This window comes from Aquila chrysaetos, chromosome 3, assembly GCF_900496995.4.
Source record: "Aquila chrysaetos chrysaetos chromosome 3, bAquChr1.4, whole genome shotgun sequence".
Taxonomy (NCBI): domain Eukaryota; kingdom Metazoa; phylum Chordata; class Aves; order Accipitriformes; family Accipitridae; genus Aquila; species Aquila chrysaetos.
This window is the reverse complement of record NC_044006.1, coordinates 56,070,802-56,094,612: the sequence shown is the minus strand read 5'-3', so window position 1 is coordinate 56,094,612 and position 23,811 is coordinate 56,070,802. Positions and strand designations below refer to the sequence as shown.

General features: G+C 39.4%; 1 protein-coding gene across 6 annotated transcripts in view; it reads left to right on the top strand.

The window, feature by feature from the left end:
- RSU1 (Ras suppressor protein 1) overlaps positions 1–23,811 on the top strand; it is a 118,986-nt gene that overhangs the window by 31,368 nt on the left and 63,807 nt on the right. For 5 of the 6 annotated variants that reach the window (XR_005932045.1, XM_030010057.2, XM_030010058.2 and 2 more), the window contains exons 4-8: positions 159–279; positions 3,931–4,049; positions 5,565–5,647; positions 5,917–6,031; positions 20,569–20,701. Coding sequence is in view for 5 of the 6 variants with exons in the window: in XM_030010057.2 (XP_029865917.1) it covers positions 159–279; positions 3,931–4,049; positions 5,565–5,647; positions 5,917–6,031; positions 20,569–20,701 (571 nt within the window). In the remaining variant the exon portion in view is untranslated. The remainder of the gene's footprint in view (positions 1–158; positions 280–3,930; positions 4,050–5,564; positions 5,648–5,916; positions 6,032–20,568; positions 20,702–23,811) is intronic. The other variant, XM_030010059.2, reaches the window with a different exon arrangement.

Below are 23,811 nucleotides of genomic sequence, written 5' to 3'. Positions count from 1 at the left end.
TTTTGATATGAACTTTGCTTTTATTGCAGTAGCTATTAGATGCTGTTTCTACCATCAGCCACTGTACAAACAGAGCAAAAGACAGGTGCTAGTAGAGCATCTGTAGTCTAGGTAGCTTGCTCGAATTGCAGTCTCTCACTGTGAAAACTATCCCACAGCTGTGCCAGCAAACATCGCAGACCTGAGAAACATAGAAGTGCTCAACTTTTTCAACAACCAGATTGAGGAGCTGCCTACACAGATCAGCAGCCTTCAGAAGCTCAAACACCTGAATCTTGGGTGCGTATCTTAATGCAAAAATTTGCTGTAAAAGAGGTACTGTCAGATGTTGTCACAACTGAAGCTGAAACTTCTTATTTTTTGCTACTAAGTTTCTTTTTGAAAGTGTTTGTGAGGATAACTTCACAATTATGGCTTCAAAGTGTTTGGCTAGTGTCCTAGATAATCGGATACTTAAAAGCGATCAAGCACTTACTCTGGTATACTGATAACCATTTAAGGGCAACAGCTACTCACATTCATCTAATACTGAAGTCAGACTTCACAATTATTGAATTTTACTTGCCTAGCAACTGTCTCTTAATTCTGTGGTTGTTGCATAAGAGCCAGGCTCTATTTTGTGTTCTGCTTTGTGAAACAAACAAACAAAAAACCTAACCAACCAAACAAAAAACCCCTAAATGCTAGTTTTTCCATGTTAATTTAGGACTTTAATTCCAAAGTCCTAAATTTGGGATTAAAGAAATTTTCAATTTCTATTAAACCTGTAAAAGAAGCAGCAGATCTTTAAATGTGGTGTGCATTTAATTTGAAGAGCTAGTATTGACGAATTTGAGCCAGAGGCATTCATGTTGAGTGTTCAGATATTATATTCTAGTAAAGTTGTTGATACTTTATAATAGCTACAGTTGCAGAAGGCTTTCTTGAATTAAGAAAATAAATGTGAAGCACAGAACCTTCTTAAAACTAACTGGGCATATTAAGCTACTTAGTAAAGCACTGGTGGGGGTAAGCCTTAGCTTTATAGGCTTCTCGTAGAAAGAATGTATTTTATAAATTCAAACTTCTGAACACCTTAAACTGAGGGTTTTTTTTACTATTTTCAATACCAAATGGTTTTGGCTAGTCTCTGTGTATCCTGTTTTAGATACCTTTGTAAAGTTCTGATAATTGAATTGCATCTTGAACCATTGGAATGCCAATAAATGTTTTCATGATGATCTGTCTTCTGTGGTATTTATTTGGTCACTTTAGATCTCTAGCATGCCTTAATATCTGTTTGAACCTGGAATTGCTTTTCAGAGCAAATATTAATTCATTATCAGGTTTCTATATATCTTCGGGGCTAAATCCATATTTTTTAAATGGCATATAGAAGTGTATGGAAGGAGGAAGAAGTTGGGCTCTTTCCATGGATTAAAGTGGTGACAAGTGTTAGTGTAGTTCAAATACTGGTCTTTGTTAATGGAAAAAATGTAGTGCAAAAGTCCACTTGGGGTTAAGACCAGCAGACATTTAGGTCTGGAACCACAGTTGCCACCTTCGTTGTCATGTGGCCCAAGATCTTGTAGATTGAATGCTCTTCCTTCTTAATGCTCCTTCTTCCATAACCATAATCTTCCAGGCACAGGATTTACAGGCCAGCCTGAGCTCTGCAAAATGGGTTCTGCTTCAGAGGTCCTTGGAGTCAGTGAAAAGGAAACTGTTCTGCCTTAGTAGTTTGCTGGGGGATAGCCCAGAAACCCTCTTGTCATCTGTAGTGCATGTGTACACACGGGGCATCAGAACAGCCCTCTGTGGGGGGAGGGGAAGCTTGAATAAAAGCGTAGATTATTTTGGGGAGGATTTTGGTGCAGAAGGGTCAAGCGGTGGGGTGGAAAGAGGGAACGTGTACTGCTGCACTGAAAGCTTAAAAAAAAAATAATTGGAAGGCAGCTGTGGCACAGTTTCTGTGGCACAAGCTCAATGTTTGAACTTCTACAGGGCTGAATAGTGCTGGGTAGGGACTTTCAGCTGATTCTTTTTCCATGCCAAAGAATACATACCATTCTGCCTGTTGTCAATAGGGAGAACACTCTTTTTCTCCCTGTTCCTTGCTTACAAAAGGGAAAGGCAGTCAGGGCCAGTTATTCTTTTTACTAGTGAAAAAGGAGCTGCTTATTTAGTCCTATTTGATATACAGAACAGTTTTAAAAACAGTGGCAAGTCTGCAGTAGCAAGAGTGGAGAATGCCTTTCTGTATTTTAATAGCTACTACTACAACAGAAATACTAGGTGCATGTCCCTGGTAGGACCCTTATGGGGGATGTGGAGGAAGAGGATTTCATCTAGGGTTTAGCTACAGAGAGCTGATCTCTACATGTTGTTCTTCTGGTGGGGCTGACTTATGCAAAAGTGGGAGAGGAAAGGTGGGGTTAGTATCTGAGCGTCTGTAAAAGAAATGTATGTGCTTCTCCTGCCTTTGCTCACATGGATGTGTAGTCATCATGCTTAGTCTGGAGGTGCAGCTGCTTTTGTGTTCTAAGTGTCCAAAGAACTTTTAGAAGATGGGCTTAACTGTCCTACAGATGTATTTCATAGCATAGCACAGTGTTTGACAAACACTGCATTTGGGAGGGAAGGCCCAGAGATTAGAGCCAGAAGTCTTTATTATTTTGGGGTACCCAACTTTGTCAATACTTCTACTTGAGTTTTCATAGTTTTTAGTGTTACATCATGCTTCATACATTACATCTCCTCTTGACTTCATTTTTGGCTATTACTATTTATCATTTTTGCATCAGAAGGAGGGTCAAATTCAGAATATATTTAGAGATAACATGTGAAAAGTCATGATTGTTTCCAGTTGTCACAGAAGAATAAAATCCAGTTCTTCAAAATAGCTACCTCTGCATGCTCCTCCTAAAGATGCCTATCTTCTCTGTTCCACTTTCAAACCCAGGTGACAACTGAAGCAAGATCCATACACGCAAGCTGTATGTTTGGTGTACATGCAGTAGAGACCATATGAATAATAAGCTCGTCGTTCTTTTCTGTTCATATGATAACCAGCCAGAGCTCTAGCTCAAACACAAACAGTAAGGTTCTATTAATATAGTCTCCAGCTCCTTGCCTGCCTTTGTCATCGCAGCAGCTCTAGTGATTATCTGGATCACCTTGTTCAAGCCCTCTGAGGTCAGAGAAAAGTTACTGTTTTCTGTAGCTTGTCTGCTCCAGGTTATCAGAGAAATCTTTTCCTTCTGTTAGATTTCCCCATGTTCTTCTGGCTGTTGCCAGTGGGAACTGCTATCCTAAACCCTCTAAGACTGGCTGAACAAGCTATATTTAGGCTAAGCCTCATCAATCAGAGGACTGACATTTACTTCATACTCCATGTGCATCAATAGTTATCTAGTGACAAAAATTTGCTGTTCTTAAGAAGGGGTTTGAGCAGCAGTTATCAAGGAACATAAATACCATGCAGTTGAGGTATTCCTCTTTGTATTTGGTACCGTGGTGAAGAACTATGTGGTATGGTGGAATGGCAGATGGTCAAGATGATGTGCAAAAGGGTAATTTGTAGCTTAGCTAGAAGACAAGTAATCTACCGAGGACCAGCTTTCTCTGTGGCACACTGTTTAAGCTGAGCATAGCACTGTGGCACCTCTCTCATTTGTGCTTCCCATTTCAGGTGTGGCTGTTGATTGACATAACAGACGGGATCCCTTGCGAGTGCATGAGTTTTGGGCATATTTATGGGAGTGAGATAAAAAAAGGTCTCCATCACAAAAGGCTTGCTCAATATCTTGTAGCATCAACCCCTTTTCAAAACAAAAGGGAAGCTTGGTGTAGATTACGTTTTTTAGAAATTAAACACTTGTTGCCTGTATTACTCCCACTAGATGAAGTAAATACTGATGTCATGTTCTGTTTTTTTCTCTTTACCTACAGCATGAACAGGTTAAACACCTTGCCAAGGGGATTTGGCTCTTTACCAGCTCTAGAGGTTCTTGACTTGACTTACAACAACTTAAATGAAAATTCTCTACCAGGAAACTTCTTCTATCTGAGTAAGAAACTTTTCTAAAAACTCTACAAATCTTCATGATATGGTGCTTTGCTTTCTGCAGTTGAAATTTATTTGATGGAGTCCAAACTCCAACAGAATTTTTCTGATATTTATGTTTTTCTTCGAATGTCTCTTGAATATTTCTACATAGCTCAGCAATATTTATCACTGATGTACAGTCACCTGACACCATTGGACATGAGAAGACTTGGTTAGTAATGGTATATTAGTTTTCTTCTGAGTAATATTTCCTTGGGTCCCATACTCAGTTGAAACTTAAAACTTCATGGAAGCATGCAAGCCTCAGGGGAAAGTAAACTGTTTTGCAAGGCAACTGTTGTGTGTTGTCTCTGGAAACAGTTGTGTTCCTAATGGTTCATTACTGAAATAGTTTTAACAGCATGTGGATGTTGAAGTGTCCAGTATGTTAAAAATTATGCTAAGGTTACAAAGCTTGGCACAGGAATGGTAGAGCTAAGCTGACCTTTGTACATGTTAAAAATACACAGAGAGTTAAAATAAAGGTATTGTAATCCATATGTGCAAAAGCGCTGCATTATGGTTGCCTAAGCAACTTAGAATTCTGGCACTTTCTGGATTTCAGTGATTCTGCTACCTTACTGGTCTTTTCAGTGTACTATCCTGAAGTGGCTTCAGGATCAGTGCATTTAGCAACAAAAGTGATGGGCGAGGGGAGAGGAAGCAGTGCTGCTGAGAGATCTCGTGATTGTAACTGGGCAGAGGGAAATTTTTAAGTCAGCATTATTAAAAATGGTCACATTTAATGAAATGAAAAGAGGAGGAGGAGTAAACCGCGTAAGACAAATGGGATCTCCTCTCTGGTGGGGAGGAGAGGTTTTGCTGACTTGACCACCTTCCTTCCCACTACACCCAACAGTTCTTTGAGTCTCCATTTTAATTTTTTTTTTTCAAACTGTCATGTATGCTCATTCAGTAATAGAAAGCTACATGGTTGTGCTGGGTCATCTCTTTTTCTGTGAATTTTTGTAGAGACTAAGCATGGAAATTACAAATTATACAATTTGAGTCTTCTGTGTTGCTCTCTTTTAAGGTCTCTTTCCTAGTGTTAGGCTGTGCTTTCTATAGAGCTTAACATAGATGTGTATTTGTCCAAAAAAGTCAGATGATTTTTTAAATGTTTGTTTAGAATGCAAATTGATGTAATAAATAAGAATCGGGGGTAATAAAGAGTAATGACTGTATTCTGACAGCTGAGCATTGAGACTATATGCCAGAACCTGCCAGAGTCTGCTATTGTAGAAATTGTTAATTGTGCCAGTCCTTTTGAATATAGATGTTTTCCTGAACTCACCAACAATACAATAAGCCAGTAAATCTAAGTTTGACCCGCTTGTTATTATTGTGAGCCCTGGGTATGTCAAAGGCTTTTCACCAAGTCAGGATTATTAATCAAACCTGACTCCCTTTTATTGATTAGACCTCAAATGGTTGGGTTATATGCCACCCTGTTTATATATTGCTATTTAATTTGCAGCCACCCTGCGTGCACTCTATCTAAGTGACAACGATTTTGAAATCCTGCCGCCAGATATTGGGAAGCTCACAAAGTTGCAGATAGTAAGTAATTTATCTAAATTCTTGGAAAATCAATTCACTTTTGCAATGCTTGTAGGAATAGAAACTAGTCAATTTGAGGAGTAGTAGGGTATGTTTGCAGGAATAGACCACTACACCTGGAACTGTTTCTTGTTTACCAGCAGACACTTGTAAATAAATTGGAAGAATTGAGTGTTTAGGAGAAAGGTGGGGACAGAGGGAGTAGAGTTCTTTTTAGGCTGCTTTATGGTAACTGAAAATTGTTCTGACTACTTTATATTCACTCTCAGCTGAGTCTTAGAGACAATGACCTGGTATCACTGCCTAAAGAAATTGGTGAGCTCACTCAGCTTAAGGAACTTCATATCCAGGGAAATCGTCTTACTGTGCTGCCCCCAGAACTAGGTAAGAGTATGGATGATCATTTATTTATTTGAATAATAGCAATAATGGTGTACTCTGTTTCCTCTGAAACGAAACTAGTTGTTAAACTCTAGGAAATGATTATGCTTAAGTTGTCATTGCTGCTAATATTTACTTCCCTCTGAGAAACACTCACTTTTTCACTCCTACTGGATATGCAGGAGGGGCCAGGAGACGATGGGTGTTTGTTTTTATTAGTTTTTTACATGTTATGTTTTCCTTGTGTATTAGTACACCTGATGGCCAATTTGTATATAGCATCTTGCTTTGTATAACATATTGTGAATACCGGGTCTGCAAAGCTATTGTTGTCTCTGGCTGGGTTTTGAGAATACTATTTGGATCAGCCAAAATTGTATTAAGCAAAAATGACAGCGGCATTAGTGGCTTTTTTGTGACTGTGCCCATAAAAATGGAAGTTTGATCAACTAGTGTAAAATATAGCTAAATTAGAGGAATTTTTCATTTTTCTGTTTCAGTAGCTTACCTTTCTTGGTGAGTTGACAGCTTTTTCACTTAAAGAGGTACAGCTGGTTGATGTACTTTGAATTTGTGATACTGGCCATTTAAATATGATTACAAGTGGCTTCTTTCAACCTACACGGTAGAGTTTTTCTTTGAAACCTAAGTATTGATTTTGCTGAATTTGTATTGCAGTATTCCGTTTTATGTGAGGGGCATTAACTTCAATAGAAGTTGTGCCTGTTTGCCCCAAGCCAGAATTTGAGGTTTCAGATCTTTTTAAAGATTGTCATAAAATATTTTTGTTGGGAATAATGTAGCTGCATCAATTACCTGTTGTTGAAATACTTGTTACACAGGGTTTATTCCTTGTTTCTTGTTATTGTGGACTGTTATATAGGGAAGTGTCATGGTTCAAGCTCAGCCAGCAACAAAGCACCATGTGGCCACTCACTCACTCCTCCCCACCGGTGGGGTAGGAAGGAGAAAATATAACAAAAGGCTCGTGGGTCGACACAAGGACAGGGAGGGATCACTTACCATTATGGTTAAGGGCAAAACAGACTTGACTTGGGGAAAAAAACAAAATCAGTTTAATTTGTTACCAATCAAATCACAGTAGGATAATGAGAAATAAAACCAAATCTCAAAACACCTTCCCTCCGCCCGTCCCTTCTTCCTGGGCACAGCTTCACTCCCGGATTCTCTTACCTAACCCCCCCCCCCCCCACAAGCAGCGCAGGGCGACGGGTAATGGGGGTTGCAGTCAGTTCATCACACGTTGTCTCTGCCGCTCCTTCCTCCTCAGGGGCAGGACTCCTCACACTCTTCCTCTGCTCCAGGGTGGGGTCCCTCCCATGGGAGACAGTCCTCCACAAACTGCTCCAGCGTGGGTCCTTTCCACGGTGTGCAGTCCTTCAGGAGCACACTGCTCCAGCGTGGGTCCCCCATGGGGTCACAAGTCCTGCCAGAAAACCTGCTCCGGCGTGGGCTCCTCTCTCCACGGGGACACAGGTCCTGCCAGGAGCCTGCTCCAGTTGCAGGGGGACAGCCTGCCATCTCACCACGGGCTGCAGGGGCATCCACCTCCTCAGGCGCACCTCCTCCCCTCCTCCCTCACTGACCTCGGTATCTGCAGAGCTGTTCCTCTCACATTCCAGTCCCCCTACTCACTACCAGTTCCCCTTCCTAAATCTGTTCTCCCAGAGGCGCTACCACCGTGGCTGATGGGCTCGGCCTGGGCCAGAGGCGGGTCTGACTTGGAGCCGGGGAAGCTTCCAGCAGCTTCGCACAGGAGCCGTCCCTGCGGCCCCTCCCCCGCTACCAAAACCCCGCCACACAAACCCAGTACAGGAAGCTTCTTTGGTTTTACTAGTACCTTCCAAATAATAGTTCCCAAAACTCAGAAAGATAGTGACCGAAGTTAGCATGACAAAGCAAAATTGTTGTCATAATAACTTGCTTGAACCCATTAGAGAATGTAGCAGCTGTGTGCATAAGCATGGTAGTGTGCAATCTATGCTTTTTGTTTCATACAGCAAAGGAAAGTGTCTGCTTTTTTTCTATGAAGTGGGGGGAGATGCTTATTTTGACTCTTATTTGTTTGTCCAGCGTGGGTTTTTTGTCTTTATCAATTTAGTGGACTATATGATGCTGAGTTTTTTTGCTTTTTTTTTTTTTCCTCACCACTGGTACATGAAAGTTGTTCTTGTTTTGTTAATTTCAGATGTTTATTCCTTGACACAGGTCCTTCTTTAGCTTTTTGTCAGTGTCATATTTATTTATAAAGTCTTTTTCAACAGCAATAACAGTTCAGAAGCATGTAGTATCTGCAAATATACTTTTATGTAGCTTCCTAAATTATAGCCTTCGTTTTTTCTAGAAAGTGGAAGTTAAATGCTGCACTGAGTCTAACCAACTTCTGTGGCTAATTAAATGTCCTAAACAAGCTGCTGCCTTACAAGCATAACAGCAAATTCACTTCAAATGGTTTTACCATTATTGTCCAAACCAAATGGAAATGTTTGAAACAAAATTCTTGATGTTTATTTTGTGCTGACCTGCAAAACTCAGGATGGCCAAGGGAAGCACTTTTCCTTTTAGTTAACATTTGTGTCCAGTATAGAACAATATAGAAAAAGGACTTGTAATTTTGCCCCACCTGGTCAGGATGAGGTGCACTGACACAGCTTAAGTCCTTGTCACCTCTGTTCTTTATTACTCATATGCTATTCTATAAATTATACTTTTCTTTTCATGTATTAATTTACAAATGTTTCATTTTATGGTCTTGCCCAAGATGCTTATTCATGATCGGTTGGCATAATTTTTATTGCAGTCTATGCCATGTGTAGCACTAGAACTATGTCACATATTTAAAATAGTCTAGATTTTGGGGTGTATTTCCAGAGAACATTACACTGAAGTCTAGATTTGTAACTTGTGCAACTTGCAAGCATATTTACTGTGCAAAGCAATGTTCTTGCTTGTTTTTTAAATATCTAGGCAAACATTTAGGGAATGGATTTCAGTAAATGGAGCACCAGGCTGAGCTTTGGAGGGCTTGTTTGAAATCAGGTAGCAGCAGGCCACAGGCAAGCATGAATCTGCTGAATGATTAGAAAAAGTCCTTTCATCTCTGCAGCCCTGTTTTCTCTTCTGCGAACTAGGGCAATTTAGAGAAGCACACCTTTGGAGACAGTTTCAAAGTCTGCCAATGAAAGGTGGTATGTGAGTGTTACACCCTAATGAATGGACTGCTAATTCCATAGTCGCCGTCTGAGGGGAAAACAATTTTATCTGCTTTCTGAGTTGTCCCTCCTACATTTTTAAAATTGAATTATAATGTAAGGAGAACTATGCAAATACTTTGTGCTGTGCATGTTGGATAAATAGCTTTTCAATGAGCAGGTCCTATTTGCATTAATTGGAGGTACTGCTGTTCCACTTAAAGTAAACAATCTTTCTTCTCTCATTATCACTTTCATAATTAAAGGTGCTGAAGGCTTTTGACTGGCTTAGTTCAGGCACTGGTGGACACCAATGAGTCATTAGATGTTCATTTACCAGGGAGATGGGCACAATATAAACACCAGAATAAAACAGTGTATTTGAATGAGAAGTGGAGGAGTACATTAAACTGGTTTTTAAAGGTAATAGAAATAAGTGCAGAAGGCATGGAGAGTAGGGTATGAGAAAAGGCCACAGACAGGCATTGGGATCACAATTTTGGAATGGAGAGAGATACCAATAAATAAAGCCTCGCAGCCTGCTCTTAATTTCACCTGATGTGATTGAGCGTGGCCCCAGTAAGAGGGCTGGGGGAGATCAGTATTATCCTCCTCTGTGTTTAGCAGAGAATACCTATCACTAATTTAAGAAAAATATTCTTGCCCAGGAGGAAAAGAGAGGTCTAGAAGAGTGCACCGGTGCTCTCCGTGAGGGTGCCTGTCTGTAAATACAGTACTTGTGAGTGATGAACGCAGGAAATGGCCGGGAGTAGGTGGGTGGAATTTGCAGCTTGTTTTTATCGTTTGTCTCTCAAAAATGCTTTCATGAGGAATGGTGGTGGGCAGTCATATATAAACTTTAAAGAAGCACTGGCATTTTTTTCCCTAGCATTTAAAAGGTTATGTGCTGCATTGCGAGACAAATAAATCATGATTCACTGCAAAAACAGAGTTGCAGTCAGTTATATAAATTGCCAGGGAAGCACTAAATCTGTCACTTTGTGTATTCTGACCATTTAACAATTGGAATGGTGTTTGGAAAGAAAGCGGAGTAGAAGCAAGAACCACGTGAAGTGGCAGATGCAATTAGTAAGATCAATGATGGTGTTTTAAGTTCATTGTATGGTCATCTGGGTGGACCCATATGTGCCACACAAAAGATTTTCTTAGCGGAGTCAGCAGTGTAAAAGTAGTATATGGTGCAGAATATTCACAAAGTAGCTAAATTCACAAAGTTGTAGCTAAATGTAAATAGCCACCCAGAGAATATAACTAGCTTATCTGTAGGTTTGCATTTTTGGTGTGAAAACAAATGGCATGATTTTTAAAACCCAGATTCTAATGTTGACTGTGTTCATTACCCTGCCTCCAACACACGTTTGTGCACACATACATGGAGTTTGCTCATGTTTATGCATATGGGAAGAACAGTGATTTCTAAGGATGCATTTTTAATTACCATCCTCTTTTTCTAAAACTGAATGTTGGCATCAATGGCTTTTAAGTATACTATTTAATACTGTCTAGTTTATCAAATAATTTCCTCAGGTAAAGGGAGACACTATCAAAACTGTGAAGGTAGGTACATACTTGAAAAGTGGAAAGTTGAAGCTCTTTAAAAAAAAAAAAAAAAAAAAAACTTGATGGGGTAAGTAGCCATGTTCATTTTTAAGGACAGTCAAACGTTTTGTAAATTAAATCTGTATGTCAGAATGGCTAAGTAATTCTTTCATAATTTTTTCATTTTGAACAGCTAAATTATCTTCAGTGGATAAAGGATTGGCTTTAAATGGAAAGTTCAAGGAATCCTGCCAAAAGTCTCAATATTTCCATCACAGGAAGGCATTTTAAAATTTAGCCTTTTGAAATGATTCTAGAGTTTGTGAGTGAATATTATATTACGCAAAGTAGTTGCTGCAGTTGTTTGTTCAAGTTAATATTAATCGAAATAGCAGTTTACTTAGGTAATTATAGCAGACATGTGCAAACATAGGAATCACTTATTTCACAAAAGATATTTCTTTTCTAAATATACTTGATGTAAACGCCAAACTTTTCTTATTTCAGTATAAACTGTCACTGCACTCTATCTGTGTCATAACACAATCCTGCTCAAACTTGCAAATACAGGTCTGTGGTGCCTGTTGGAAGCCTGAACATCCTGGGGCTCTTTGGGCACCAGCTCTGAGCACTGGAACAACTAATTGATACCTTGCAATTTTTAAAAAAACCCACCTGTTTCTACTTTTGGAACTAAGGCAAAGGTGGTGTAAGAAAGTAAGGACCTTTACTAAACTTACCAGTGGATAAACAAAATAACTTGTTTTCTAGGACTACTGATGTAGCAGTTATTAGTTAAGGAATAATAGAAAAATGTACGTAGCAAGATAGGTCAGAGACAGATTTTTTTATATAAGAAAAGCATCTCTGAAAATTTGTGAATATTCTAACTGTGTTTCTCGTTTTAGGCTTATTTTGTGTTAAAATATGAAAAAAAACACTGCCACCAAACCCCACCACTTTTTTTGTAGTTAGAAACCAGGCTGATTCCACAGAGTCCTTGATGGGAATTAAGGTGTACGGGAAGAGATGAGAACTTTGCAGTTTCATTATACACAGAAAGATGTTTTCTATAGCCCATTATTTAGATTTACACCACAGGCGTTCATTTCCTTACACTGCTGTAATTCTTGCCAAACTTGCCGAGATTCAGATTTGATCTTACATTAGTTTTTAAAATATGCAAGTCCTACTGTCACTTCTCAGATGACTACAGTGTGTGTGTAGGCTTTCCTAATGTTGACTGTACTCTAAGTACCATCAGCATAATAATGATGTTTCTGTCAGCAAATACTTCATCTGTTCCATCAGAGCTGTGGTAGGTAAGAGTACTGTAATTAGAGCCAATCTGAGCAAGTGTTATATTTGTTGTTAAATTTGGTTCATTTCACGTGTTCCATAGTACTTAAAAGTGGTTTCGCTTTTCTGAGTACTTGGCAACCTGTGTTTGAATGGAAGTTTCAAAGGTGCGGGGCAAAAGCAATACAATGAATCCTTTTTGAACTCATATTTTTAAATTAACTAGATTTTGGTCTGATAGGGACCCTTCAAAGAGAGAATGCTCTGTTGAATTTCTGTGTAATTGAGAATCCCAGGGGAGTTTCTGAGATTGGAAAAAATGTGCAATATATTTCAAAATAAATTGGGATGCTGATCCTCTAAACCTGTAATATTTCCTGTGCCATTAAAACGTCTTTGATGTTAAACTACTTTGACATCACGTTAATTCCCTTTGTTCGAAAAACCATCTGCCACATAGTGTGTTTCTTGGGTTTCTTCACTGGGAACACTTAGCAGTGACTGTTGGTTTGCCCCTTGAGATCCCAGTCAGCACCGGACATTTGTTACGCAGAGCAGTGAAGGAAATAGTATTTTCGGCACAATGTGTCACCTTTCAAAGAAAGGAATCCATGAAACTTAGCAATACTTGTAGGTCTTCTAGTAAATGGTCTCTCTCTTACATTAGGAATGTGGGAGAAATGAACTTAATCGAGTCGTAAGTAATTTGAAATAATTTTAGAACGAGTATAGGAAACATTTGGAAGTAATTTCTTGGATTTTTGTCAAGATGCTGTTTCTTCTGCCGTACTACCCACACAACGGCATCAGCTGGGCTGGTTGCCTTGGTACCTGAAGGCTGTGTGTGGTGGATTTTGGCTGTTGAAACAGCGTGATTCGTCATGTGGAAGTACAAGCCGTTAGCAGAGTGTTGTTTGGCTAGGATTGCTTTGTGTGCTGCATTGAATAAGTTCCTGGTTTGTGGCTTTCATCTGTGAATGTTAATATTATTTACTCTTTCTACTAGTTGTCCTGCTAAGGTCAGGTTTGTTGTGTGGAGTGATGGTAGAAGTTGCCAGGGCTCTCCCCTTGTTCCCAGAGAGTTAGCCACTCCTCCTGTCACCTGAAAATGTGAGTTTGCCCAGCCAGGTTAAATCTATATTCTGCGTGTACTTAATACCTGAAATGTGGTTTAAAGAAGAAGTTCAGCATTTCATCCATTCTATTGTCTTTCCCAGGCTTCATCTTCAGTCCTGTCACATTCTGGAGTGGAAGTCTTGTGCCAGACTCCCCATTACCCTTTGGTATAATGATTCTGGCTGACCTTTGCTATGATGCTAGAATTTTGTTTAAATATCTCAGGTCTAAATTCGCTTTGTTTTAAACTCTTCTGTGGAAGGTTGAGGTGGGACAGTGCTGGAGAGTAAAATCATCTTCCCATAGAATTTTAATAGCGGTAGCTGAGGCAATACCAGTTTGCCCTGTACCACTTCGCCTTTACATCCAGGGTAAAGAATTCAAGATTTAGTTAGTCAGCTTTTACTTTATTTATTTAAGCTGTGGTCCTTTTTCTAAGAGTTGAAGCAAATGGAGTAGCTATTCTGGAATCACACAGAATAATGAGAGTCTTTAACCTATCAAAGGGAAGAGTGAGAGGAGACTTAGCTGCCGATCCTCACTAACTCCATGAGAAGGAAGCACAGGTCATCTTTCTGCCATGTAGATGGGCAGAAGCAGCAGCAGTGTTTGAGAACTAAGGCAGCTCAGGTCAGCACTGAAATAAAGAATGCATTTTAACAGTGATGAACCATTTGAACAAGACACCACTAGCAGAGTCTCCATCTCCTGACGTTTTTCAGACTAGGTGTTTTTCTGTTTGAAATGTCTTTGTTAAATTCTTCAATTACTGAACTGACAGAGATCTACTGTTAGATGTATTCAAGCAAACATTCAAGTTGGGGTCTAATCTCTGAACTCATTATTGGAAATTCTCATTTACATCTGAGAAGTTGTTAGAATAATGTGTGATGTTACAATATCGGCACTCCTGGTTTTTGTCCCTGAAAATAATTCTAAAACTGAGGATGGGCTTAGGCTTCGGTGGTTGGCTTTCAGATTGCTCGTTCAGCCTTCTCTTACCCTGGGGCTTCCTGTCTAACGCTCACAGGTGAGGCTACAGACATTCTCATCTGTGTGGTGAGGAATGCAGTCAGAGGAAGACTTCCAGCCTGCTTCTGTCTGATGGATGCTCTGGAGTATTTGTTTGGTTTATTTGTATGTATTGAATCTGACTTCTTGATATTTGAGACTTGAACCTTTTCCCCTGTTAAGTAAAACCACCACAAATGCTGAAGTGCTTGGTGACTCCAAGTGATACTGTTAGACCTTCTCCAGTACAAGAATGTAGGGGCGAGAGGGCAAAAGTGTTGCTGGGATTGATCTTTTGGAGATGCTTCTGTCTAGGTTTAGATTTACTGGTTTTCTTTTAGTGCAAAGAAACTCATCAATAAGCAAATGTGTATTTTTGACATATGCTATGGAGCTGTAGATTTGTTTATCATACTGAATATTTCTGTGAATATTTCTACTGGTTCCAAAAAGATTGAGTCACACTTCACTTTTGTACAAGAAGTCTTTGCTCTCTGTTGTGTTACTGCTCCTTTATAACTACTGTTTAAATCTACTCTCTCTGTGACTAATCCCTCAAAAATGATAGAGGTCTTCAAAGCAAAGATGATCTTACTTGTTTATAGGAATGATAGGAGTTACCAATACACAGCTTACATGTGCTTAAGATTGGTGTAAAAATCATTTGCTTTTGATAACACTTTGTGGCATAGAAATCAGTATGTATTTTCATTTTTTTAACATAGATTTTAAGACATAATTCACAATTATATTGCTTTGGTATCATTTTTATGACATAATAGTCATGATATTTCTTCCACCCCTACGCTTAAACCAATCTCTCTCTCTGTGGAGACAAAGCACATGCCACGAAAGTAATAAAAATTATAAGCCCTGTAGTGTAAAGCAAATCTATAACAAGCCAGGACAGACATATTTTTACATACAACCTAAGTTTAAATTTGGTGTAGTGGATTGATCCCTTACTTAGCATTTAATAAAACAGGATTCAAGGGTATTTATATCTAAATAAAGCAATACAACTAATTTTATTCCTCCTGTCCTTATGTACAACAGTGAGAGAGTAAGACCTTTGTGTTGTAAAGGGAAAGCACATTTAAATTGCAGTCTTAAGAGTAATCACTGAAAGGGGTGTGTTACAGCCTGAGGACTCTCCTTGAGGTCAGCGCAGTAGAGTGTAGGCTGGAAGGTGAGTCAGAGTATCAATGGGACGCAGATGTGTAACAACAGTATACAGGCTAAAAATTATTTTCATTGATTTTAATGAAGCTCCACTAGGGATGAATTTAAACTATTGCAAAGAAGCGTTGATCTGGCATTTTACAGCTAGGATCATGTTTCTTATCCTGAATGCCAATGTTCAGTTCTCAAATGTCAGAGTTGTTTAATTACTTTATTTCACCTTTTAATTTTTGAAAGTGTTTAAAGTGTTGCCAGGGGGCGTTCGAGTGGAAAGGACAAGTCAGGTTTGTGTTCGTTCTGTTTTCTTTTGTTTGTAGTGAAGTAATGCCTATGTACACTAGTCGTGCCTTACTATACCGTAAGTATACGTACATTAGGTAAATATTATAGGCTTCATGTATCCTACGTCACAAAAGGGTGAGGGCCTTATAGTTGCATATAAGACGTGCTTGCAGGCTAGATCTAATGGACAGGAGGAGCCTGGGAAGTCTGGAGACACCCTTGGTCAAAGCGATAGGTAGCATTATCACTGGCTCTGACACTTATTTCTGCAAACACGACTGTGAGAGGCAGCATTTTATTTGCTTTTATGAGCTCTTTTCTGACCTTTGCAGGCAGTTGAGCAAAATACAAATGTTCACACAAACCACTTACTTCAACAGCACTGAAGGAAAATAACAAAAAACATTAACTATCATGTTTTAGAGCAAATGTAGGATAGATTTATTGAGGGAGGTGCAGGGACACTGTAGCTGCCTTTTCCCTTTAACTTCACTCAGGATGAGGTGTGCCCACTGTCATACGAGATGTCCCTTCTGTCCACCCATGGCTGTGGGAGCTCTGAATTTAAGTAGTGATAAATGGATGGCATAAGTTAGAATACATTAAAATTAAAAATATGCATATTTTGATTTTGCCCTTGGATTTTCAAGGGTTTGTTTTGGTGTAGATCTATTTACTGTAGCTTGCAGGTGGCAGCTAACGAGATCTGGGTAGCAGACGGTTTTCAGGTCTGCACAGCTTACTAGTTAGGCATAGGAACATTTTAAGGTGGGTTAAACAGAGAGCTTCAGTCACACTGGTCCAATCAAACTTAATGGTTCAGGATCATCTTTAGATACAATGAGTGCTGAGACAGAAGAAAAAAAGCCAAGATCAGGTATTTCTAAGACCACACAGCTGGCTCCTTTTAGAAGGCTTTTGGTCATTCTGTGCAGGTCGTCCACAGCAGTCAGCTGTTAGACCTTTTTCTCTTCTTCTCTTTTCCAGACTCTGTTCTCTTTTCAGTGTCTGCTCACTGGTAGCAGCATATGTCCACTTTGCCTTCTTCCTACATGGAGATCTATGTCTGTTCAAGATAGAAAGCTTAAAAAAAAGTATCCTTCAGGCTTAGAAATTAGAAGTTCTTTAAGCATGTTAGACCTGGGTTCTGGGATATATAATTTTCATTATTTATTTATAAGAATAATTTTAGAAGCACTCAAAAATAATTTGAAAAACATTTCTGTGATCTAGGAAAGGGGCTGTGCTGACTAGTCTTAAAGATAGCCTTCTCCTCTCTTACCAGAAGCATGTGACTGTAATGCATTTCAGTGGAGTTGATCGCTTTCAGTATGGCAAAATAGCAAGAACTTTAAGTCCGTTATGAAGAAACACAATTCTAATCTACTAGTTATGCCAAATTTTAGAGATGATAAACAAATATTTTTTAATAGGCTGATGTGCATGGAAAGAACTAACCAGCAATAACCAATGCAATCTCCAACCCTAATGCATTTTGTGATTGAATCTTCAGTACTGGATTTTTACTAGAGGCAATTTTGTATTTTGCTTACTAAAAATATCCGAGGGCTTTGATGTGATCTGTGTAGCAGAACAGTATATAAATTTCCTAAAGGCCTGGGGATAGTGTTCTGCTGACGCTACTGTTAGACAATATGCATGAAGGCGCATCTGCCATGGCTTTTTCCCTGGTCCATGGCTCTAGTGCTGCAGGGGTGGAATAACAGCATTTCTTAGCACAGCGCTGCCGTAAAAAAAGGTCTAGGCAAGGAGACTAGGTTGGGGGTGGGAGGGGACAGGGACACATCTGCAAGGTGTCCAGTTGCATAGCACTCCTGCGGTGAGCCTGGTACCAGAGCCATTGCTTCAGGCAGGTTTGATCATCTCTTCCATGCTGCTGGGTTCATCTCGGTGCAGTGGGGCAGAAGGGTTCACGCAGGGCTCCCGTGTGTTTGGTTACCCCACCACATACTGTTCCTGAGGTGTCACTGAGACTGACCTCGTGCTTGGGACTCCTGGATGTCCTGCAGCCAGAGCAGAATTAGGTAAGCCCTTGATTCACGGATGATTTAGCTGTAAGCACAGAAAGGACACAGGATACAGCCCCAAGCAACGTATGGTGATGCAGGAGTGACACATTTCCTTCCTGTCTCCGTTTTAGTTATATAATTTCTTTGTTCTCAAGTGACTTGCCTTGTGGCAGAAGTGTTAGACTCTATTTCTTCCCTAGTGCTGATGAGGTGGGGTAGGCTCTCCGAGACTTCTTATCCTGCTTAACTTTCTGCCCATTTCTGTCCCTCATTTCCCGATGGAAATTTCGGTATCAAACGGGGAGGAGTTTAAAGCGTCGGGTGCCCTGTCCTTCCTGCTTTCTGTGAGGCAGTCCTCCCTTACTCTTCTGCAGAGGAGGACCCACTCTCTGCCTGGTGCTTGCCACGAGGGCAGATGGGTTGTTGCTTTTTGCACTACAACACTTGATTAAATTCTTCAGTTAAAAACCCTGGGCTGTGAGGTGGCAGCTTGACCTCTCGCTCCAGCTGTAGGTGGCCGGTGGTACGGGCTGCCAGGCCAGCTCCTGCCGGCAGGGCTCCCAGAGGGACGTCCTGGGCAGGGAGGGGGTGGATTTCAGGGCAGATGGTGGACTTCCAGGTGCCCCAATTTCCTCTGTAATTAGGTTAATTTTACCCTTAGGGCCTCTGCCTGCCTCTTTCCTCTGAAGGTAAAAAGTAATATCTGTACCTGCCCCCAGAGTGTTTTGGGGAGAAACAGAAGACAGAGGAAAATTATGTGATTACTTTGGCATGGGGACCTACAGTTCATTTTGATTGAGCAGTCCTCTTTTTGCTGTAAGGCTTCTTTGGCTTTATAGAATAGTATTTATTACAATTACGTTGAAATGGGCCATGTGGTATTTGGAATGGAAGTGGGCAGTGCGCTGCGGGGATGGAAACATACGGCAGTGTTCCCTGGGCGATAAATTTCTGACACAGCTCGGGATGAGAGGATTCAGCTGAGACCCTGGCTACTGAGATTTTGGGAATGTGTGACTTATTCCTGTAAGCAACACTGAATTTGACCCATGATTGGGCCGAGCTTGCCTCCCCAAATTTAACTATTTTTATTAGTTGTACACAGATTGATCATTTTACCTTGATGCAGTACTTGCAGAGCTGTAATTACAAGGGAGAGCTTACAGCGTTGGTAGTTTTGGAGAGCAATGTATGTGTTTTTTTGCAGGTAATAAAATGGAAAATCCAATTTGCAATTGCAAAGCAAGCCCCTGAGTGACACATGATCTTCATAGCAGCACTGGTCAGAGGGTTATGGCTAATCACAGTGCTGGCTTGCTTCCCCGGTGGCCTGTGCCTGAAAACTGAATAGCGAGCAGCGTGAGCCTGTGCCTTGAGCCAGCATAGATTTAGACACACCAGTTCCTAGCTTATTAGGTCCTCTTTGTCACAGTACTTAATCCTGCTTCCTGATTCTTGTTAGAACAGGGCTGCAGAGTCCCTTAATAAAGGAGATGGGTGCGAGGCTCCTAACGAGGCGCACTGAAGCGTGAGGCAGCAAGGGCTATTGCCGCCTGACTGACAGGGGTGAAATGCTCCCTGCCTGTTGTTATTTCAAAAGAACAGGCCTCAGACAGCTGACAGATGAGCTTGCTAAGGTAATGGTAACTTGTTGGTAGGCCAATATGAGATGCATGACATCTTTTCACACGGTATAATGGTCTGTCTTTAATTGTGTTAACCCTTTTTATGGAGAGAAACGCATCAAGGATTAGCTGTAATGTAGACCATGCAACCGAAATGGCCAGCAAGCACACAGCTTGCAGCAGCTCCTGTAGCGTGCATGTGTGTTCATGCAGCTTACATGAGTGCTCTTAGTTTTGAAAAGCTAGCACATCAGGTTGATTTCAGATTTCTCTGACAGCTTGGCTCAGTCAGTCTTCAAAACCTTGTAATTTTTCTTTGTTTTGTTTCCTATAGTTAAAGATTTTTTTTTTTGTATTTGTTACTTTAGCTTTCTGGGGGAAGTGTAGGCCTTTCTTCATTGTAAAATTAACAAAAATAAATGTAAAATGTAACACTGATTTCTTACTTTAATTTAAAGAGCACAAGAAAATATTTCAGTGGCTAGACTGTCCTGGAATTCAGCCTGTTGTATCCATAGTCATGAGGAGTTTCAGTAGAGCATGTACTGTTTTGGTTTTGGGTGGTAAACATTTATAAAATGAACAAACAAAACAAAAAAAAACCCCAAGCAAACCCCTAACAGGTCTCTTAAGTCTTCCTGTCAACAGAATAGGTAAAACTGGCATGTTGCAAGAATGATGTTTTTTGCTTGTTTTTCTCTGTATAGAGAGCTATAACCACAGATCAGTGGTAGGATCTTGGTACAAACAACACATTGGGCACTGGGAAGGCAAAAAGTCTGTTGGGCATTGCTTGTTGACATTATGCTTGGAGCAGTGATCAAGAAATGCTTTGCATTGCTAAGCTTCATCAGAGCAAACTCCTGCCACAGCATTATTCTCCTTTCATTCCTGCAAGCCGTACTGGAGAGCGCCCAAGACCTATGCACTATTAAGTCCTGCTTAAAACTAATTTGATGAATAAATATTATATGCAGTGGGCTGAGTTCAATCCTGCTGTGCCATATGTAGTAGCACTGAAATGAACAGGGTGGAACTGTATCCATCATGGTGGGAACTACTGTGTCCTCCTGTTCCTCTCCACTAAGACTGAAATATTTGCTTTTATTATGGTTATACTCTCTGAAACGAATGAAGAGTTTCATATTCACAGCAAGATATTTCTTTCAAATTTTTCATATTTTGAATTTTATTCATATGCTGTTTTGTTTAATCCCTTTCAGGTAATTTGGATTTGACTGGTCAAAAGCAAGTCTTCAAAGCAGAGAACAATCCTTGGGTTACCCCTATTGCTGACCAGTTCCAGCTGGGAGTATCTCATGTTTTTGAATACATTCGTTCAGAAACATATAAATAGTAAGTATACTGTAGCTGTGTTGGGGTTTTTTTTTTTTTTTTTTTTTTTTTTTTTTTTTTTCTCCTGTAGTGTGTTAGGCAAAGTGTTATCAGCTACACCCTTCTTTCATAATCCATGCAGTAACTTGGTATTCAGGGCAAATATGCAAACCTGTACATTTATATTAAGGAATTTTGCTGACAAGAAGGTAGCTAAATGGGATTTAGACATTTTAGAAAAGCACAAAGACTGTTTGATATTGTCCTGCATTTGTTTTTCATTTCTAAGAGCTATTAAGTAACATGAGCTGTAAAAGAGCAAGCATTACAAGCCTTTGAGAAGTACTAATTTTAAGTATGTACACTAAGGTTTTATAGATTGAAATAGATACTTTTTAACGTTTTTGGATGCAGGTTGTTACATTTTGAAAGAAATGTCCAGAATTCAAACCTGTTTTGATAGGACTGGTTTACAAAAGTCTACAACCCTGGTAATTCAAATTCAGATACTAGTACTTTCTTCAACAGTGTAACTGGAAAAAAATAAACCTCATACTGGGACTTTTCCATTTTAATTCAAAATTCTGTGTACAAATACTAAGCATTTGTTTAGGAAATAATGTCTTTAATCATTCAGTGAATTGAAATATTTCTTTTCAGTAAAAATTTCCATGTTACAAGTCCACAGCAAAACTTTAGATGGGAAGTTATTTCCAAGTGTCTGACAACAACCTTGATGCTGTCTTCTAGAAGCAATAGGTAGTACAACAGACAGTACAACCTCTAGTTTGGAAAGTTAGTTTTTGCATTCCCCTTTATGTAAAAAATATATTTTAATAATTTAGAAGCATTTCTGACAATTTTTTTATATGGTAGCAACCTGAACTCAATTACCAAATGCAAGTATTCACAAGTGAAGGTTTTGGGATTCCAGTTAACTGAGATGTAAATTTCTATATGAAACTAAATGATCCAGCAATGGCTTTTGTAGGCTGTTCTTCATTTACAGAACTTAAGTGAAAAGGATCACAGATGGGAGAGTGGTTACAAAAATTGTGTGTCTCAGAAGTGTCCTGATATTTATGCTGTAATATGTGTTCTCAAGATAGATTTATTCATAGATCTAAGTAGGCTGCAACACCCTTCTTCCAGTAGTACTCTGTACTACAGACATGGTGTAGGGAAACAGCTATCTTCTCTCCTTAGACCATCCCTTCCCCACAGTCCATTGTGTAGCTGCATCTAGATTTCTTGATAATGTTCTGTAATTTTTTTTTAATCACCAATTTTATATTTCTGTTTGCTGAGCAATATAGATTAGAGACCCTCATGCAGTTCTCACAGGGACAGTGCTGGGCATCATGATGACAGCAAAGTTTCAAGGACTGAAGTGCAGTTTTGAGAATATTTGACCCATATTCAGTTTTGGGGGTTGCGGGGGCTGTTGTTATGTATCTATAATTAAAAAAAAAAAAACAAACCAAAAACTACAACTGTGGACATATTAAACTGCTCTGGCAACTTTCCTTGTGCAATCAAAATTGACGTAAAAGGTTCTCCAATTCATCATTTGCCTCAACTATTGCTCTTTGTTTTAACTATTGTTAACTATTGTTCCTTGCTGAGGTGTAACAGTGTCTTACTGGCTAATGGGCTGATTTTGATTTTGTCCACAGTAAATATTTGAAGCCTGTATAGTTAACAGTGTAAGCAAAATCAGACTCTACCCATTAATAGGGGGGAAAAATAAGATCATAAATCTTTCCATGGCTCATTCATGGCTTCTATTTTGATCTTAGAAGCATATTCAGTTAAAATGTCATTATTTTCAAAGATTAGTGATGAAAACCACATGTATGCAGATGTTAATAATTAGATGCCATTTTTTTATATTCAGCATTTCACCATTTTATATTCAAAACATAAATTAAAAATATCTGTATAATATTGTTAGAATCCCAGTAGCAACTTCTTTTGATTCTTGATTGTACTTGTTTCACATGATAGAAAGAGAGAGTTTTGGATTTTCCTTTTGAAAAAGATTGTCCTTTTTATTTCCAGTTTCCTTTCAATATGTGATCTGAGAATTATTTGGATGCCACCTGCTACCGACATTTTTCTGTTGGCATTTGATTTTAGGTGTTAAAACTCATGAGCAATGGTGTAATCTAAGTAACAGGTCTAGTAGCATTATTGTGCACAAAAGCAAATAAGCTGTGAACACAGAAGAAATGAAAACTCCATTTTGTGATGAAATTTTTATCTTTTTCCCACTAACAACTATACACCACCTTCAACTTCCTTTTTCTTTCATAGCCTATATCCAGGTACTCTGTCTTTTTTCTCATTAAGCAAATCACAAGGTTGAGATGTGAATGTAGTAATTTTCTCTGTAGATATCTAACTAAGCAAAATTGAGCTCTTGGGGAGTTTTTTTGATCATTCAGCCAACAGAAAAATTTAAAAATTAACTTGCAACGTGATAGACCCAGCCAGCTTAACTTTTACCCTGAAACAAAGCAGTACAGTTAAATGGGTGACTGGATAGAATGCTGTTTATATAACTTCACTTACAACACTGAGAAGAGAGAACAGCTCACATATGTTAGCAGCTGACAAACAGATCAGTAAGTTTACTTTCAGGTACTTTCATAAACCAGGAACTATGCATCTATATGGTGGATGGATTTTGAGCTCCAGAGATGGTAATTGTCTCCCTATGCCCATTGCTTTTGCCAGCTGATTGGAAATATTGATTTTACTTTGTTTACAAGTCTAATATTATCTAAACTAGCTAAGACATGGTATGCTCATAAAATCGCAAGTGCCATGTTTCAGGGCTTAGCAAGTTATGTTTCACTAAGTGGGTTTATGCTAATACAGTTTATTTTGTGTTTGCAATGACTAGAACATCATATTTACTCAGTTGCTGTTATCTCAGCCACAAAGTGGTAACTCAGCAAGTCTTGGCAATGCACTCACTTGCAGTCACGTTACTAAACCTTGAGGTTTCTACTGATGGCTGGCACAAGCCATAACTGTACACTGCAGTCAATATCGGAGATTTCTGTGAGGCTGCACTTGTGAAGCAACTAGCAAATAGATCACAAACCTCTTCTTTACTTTGTGAA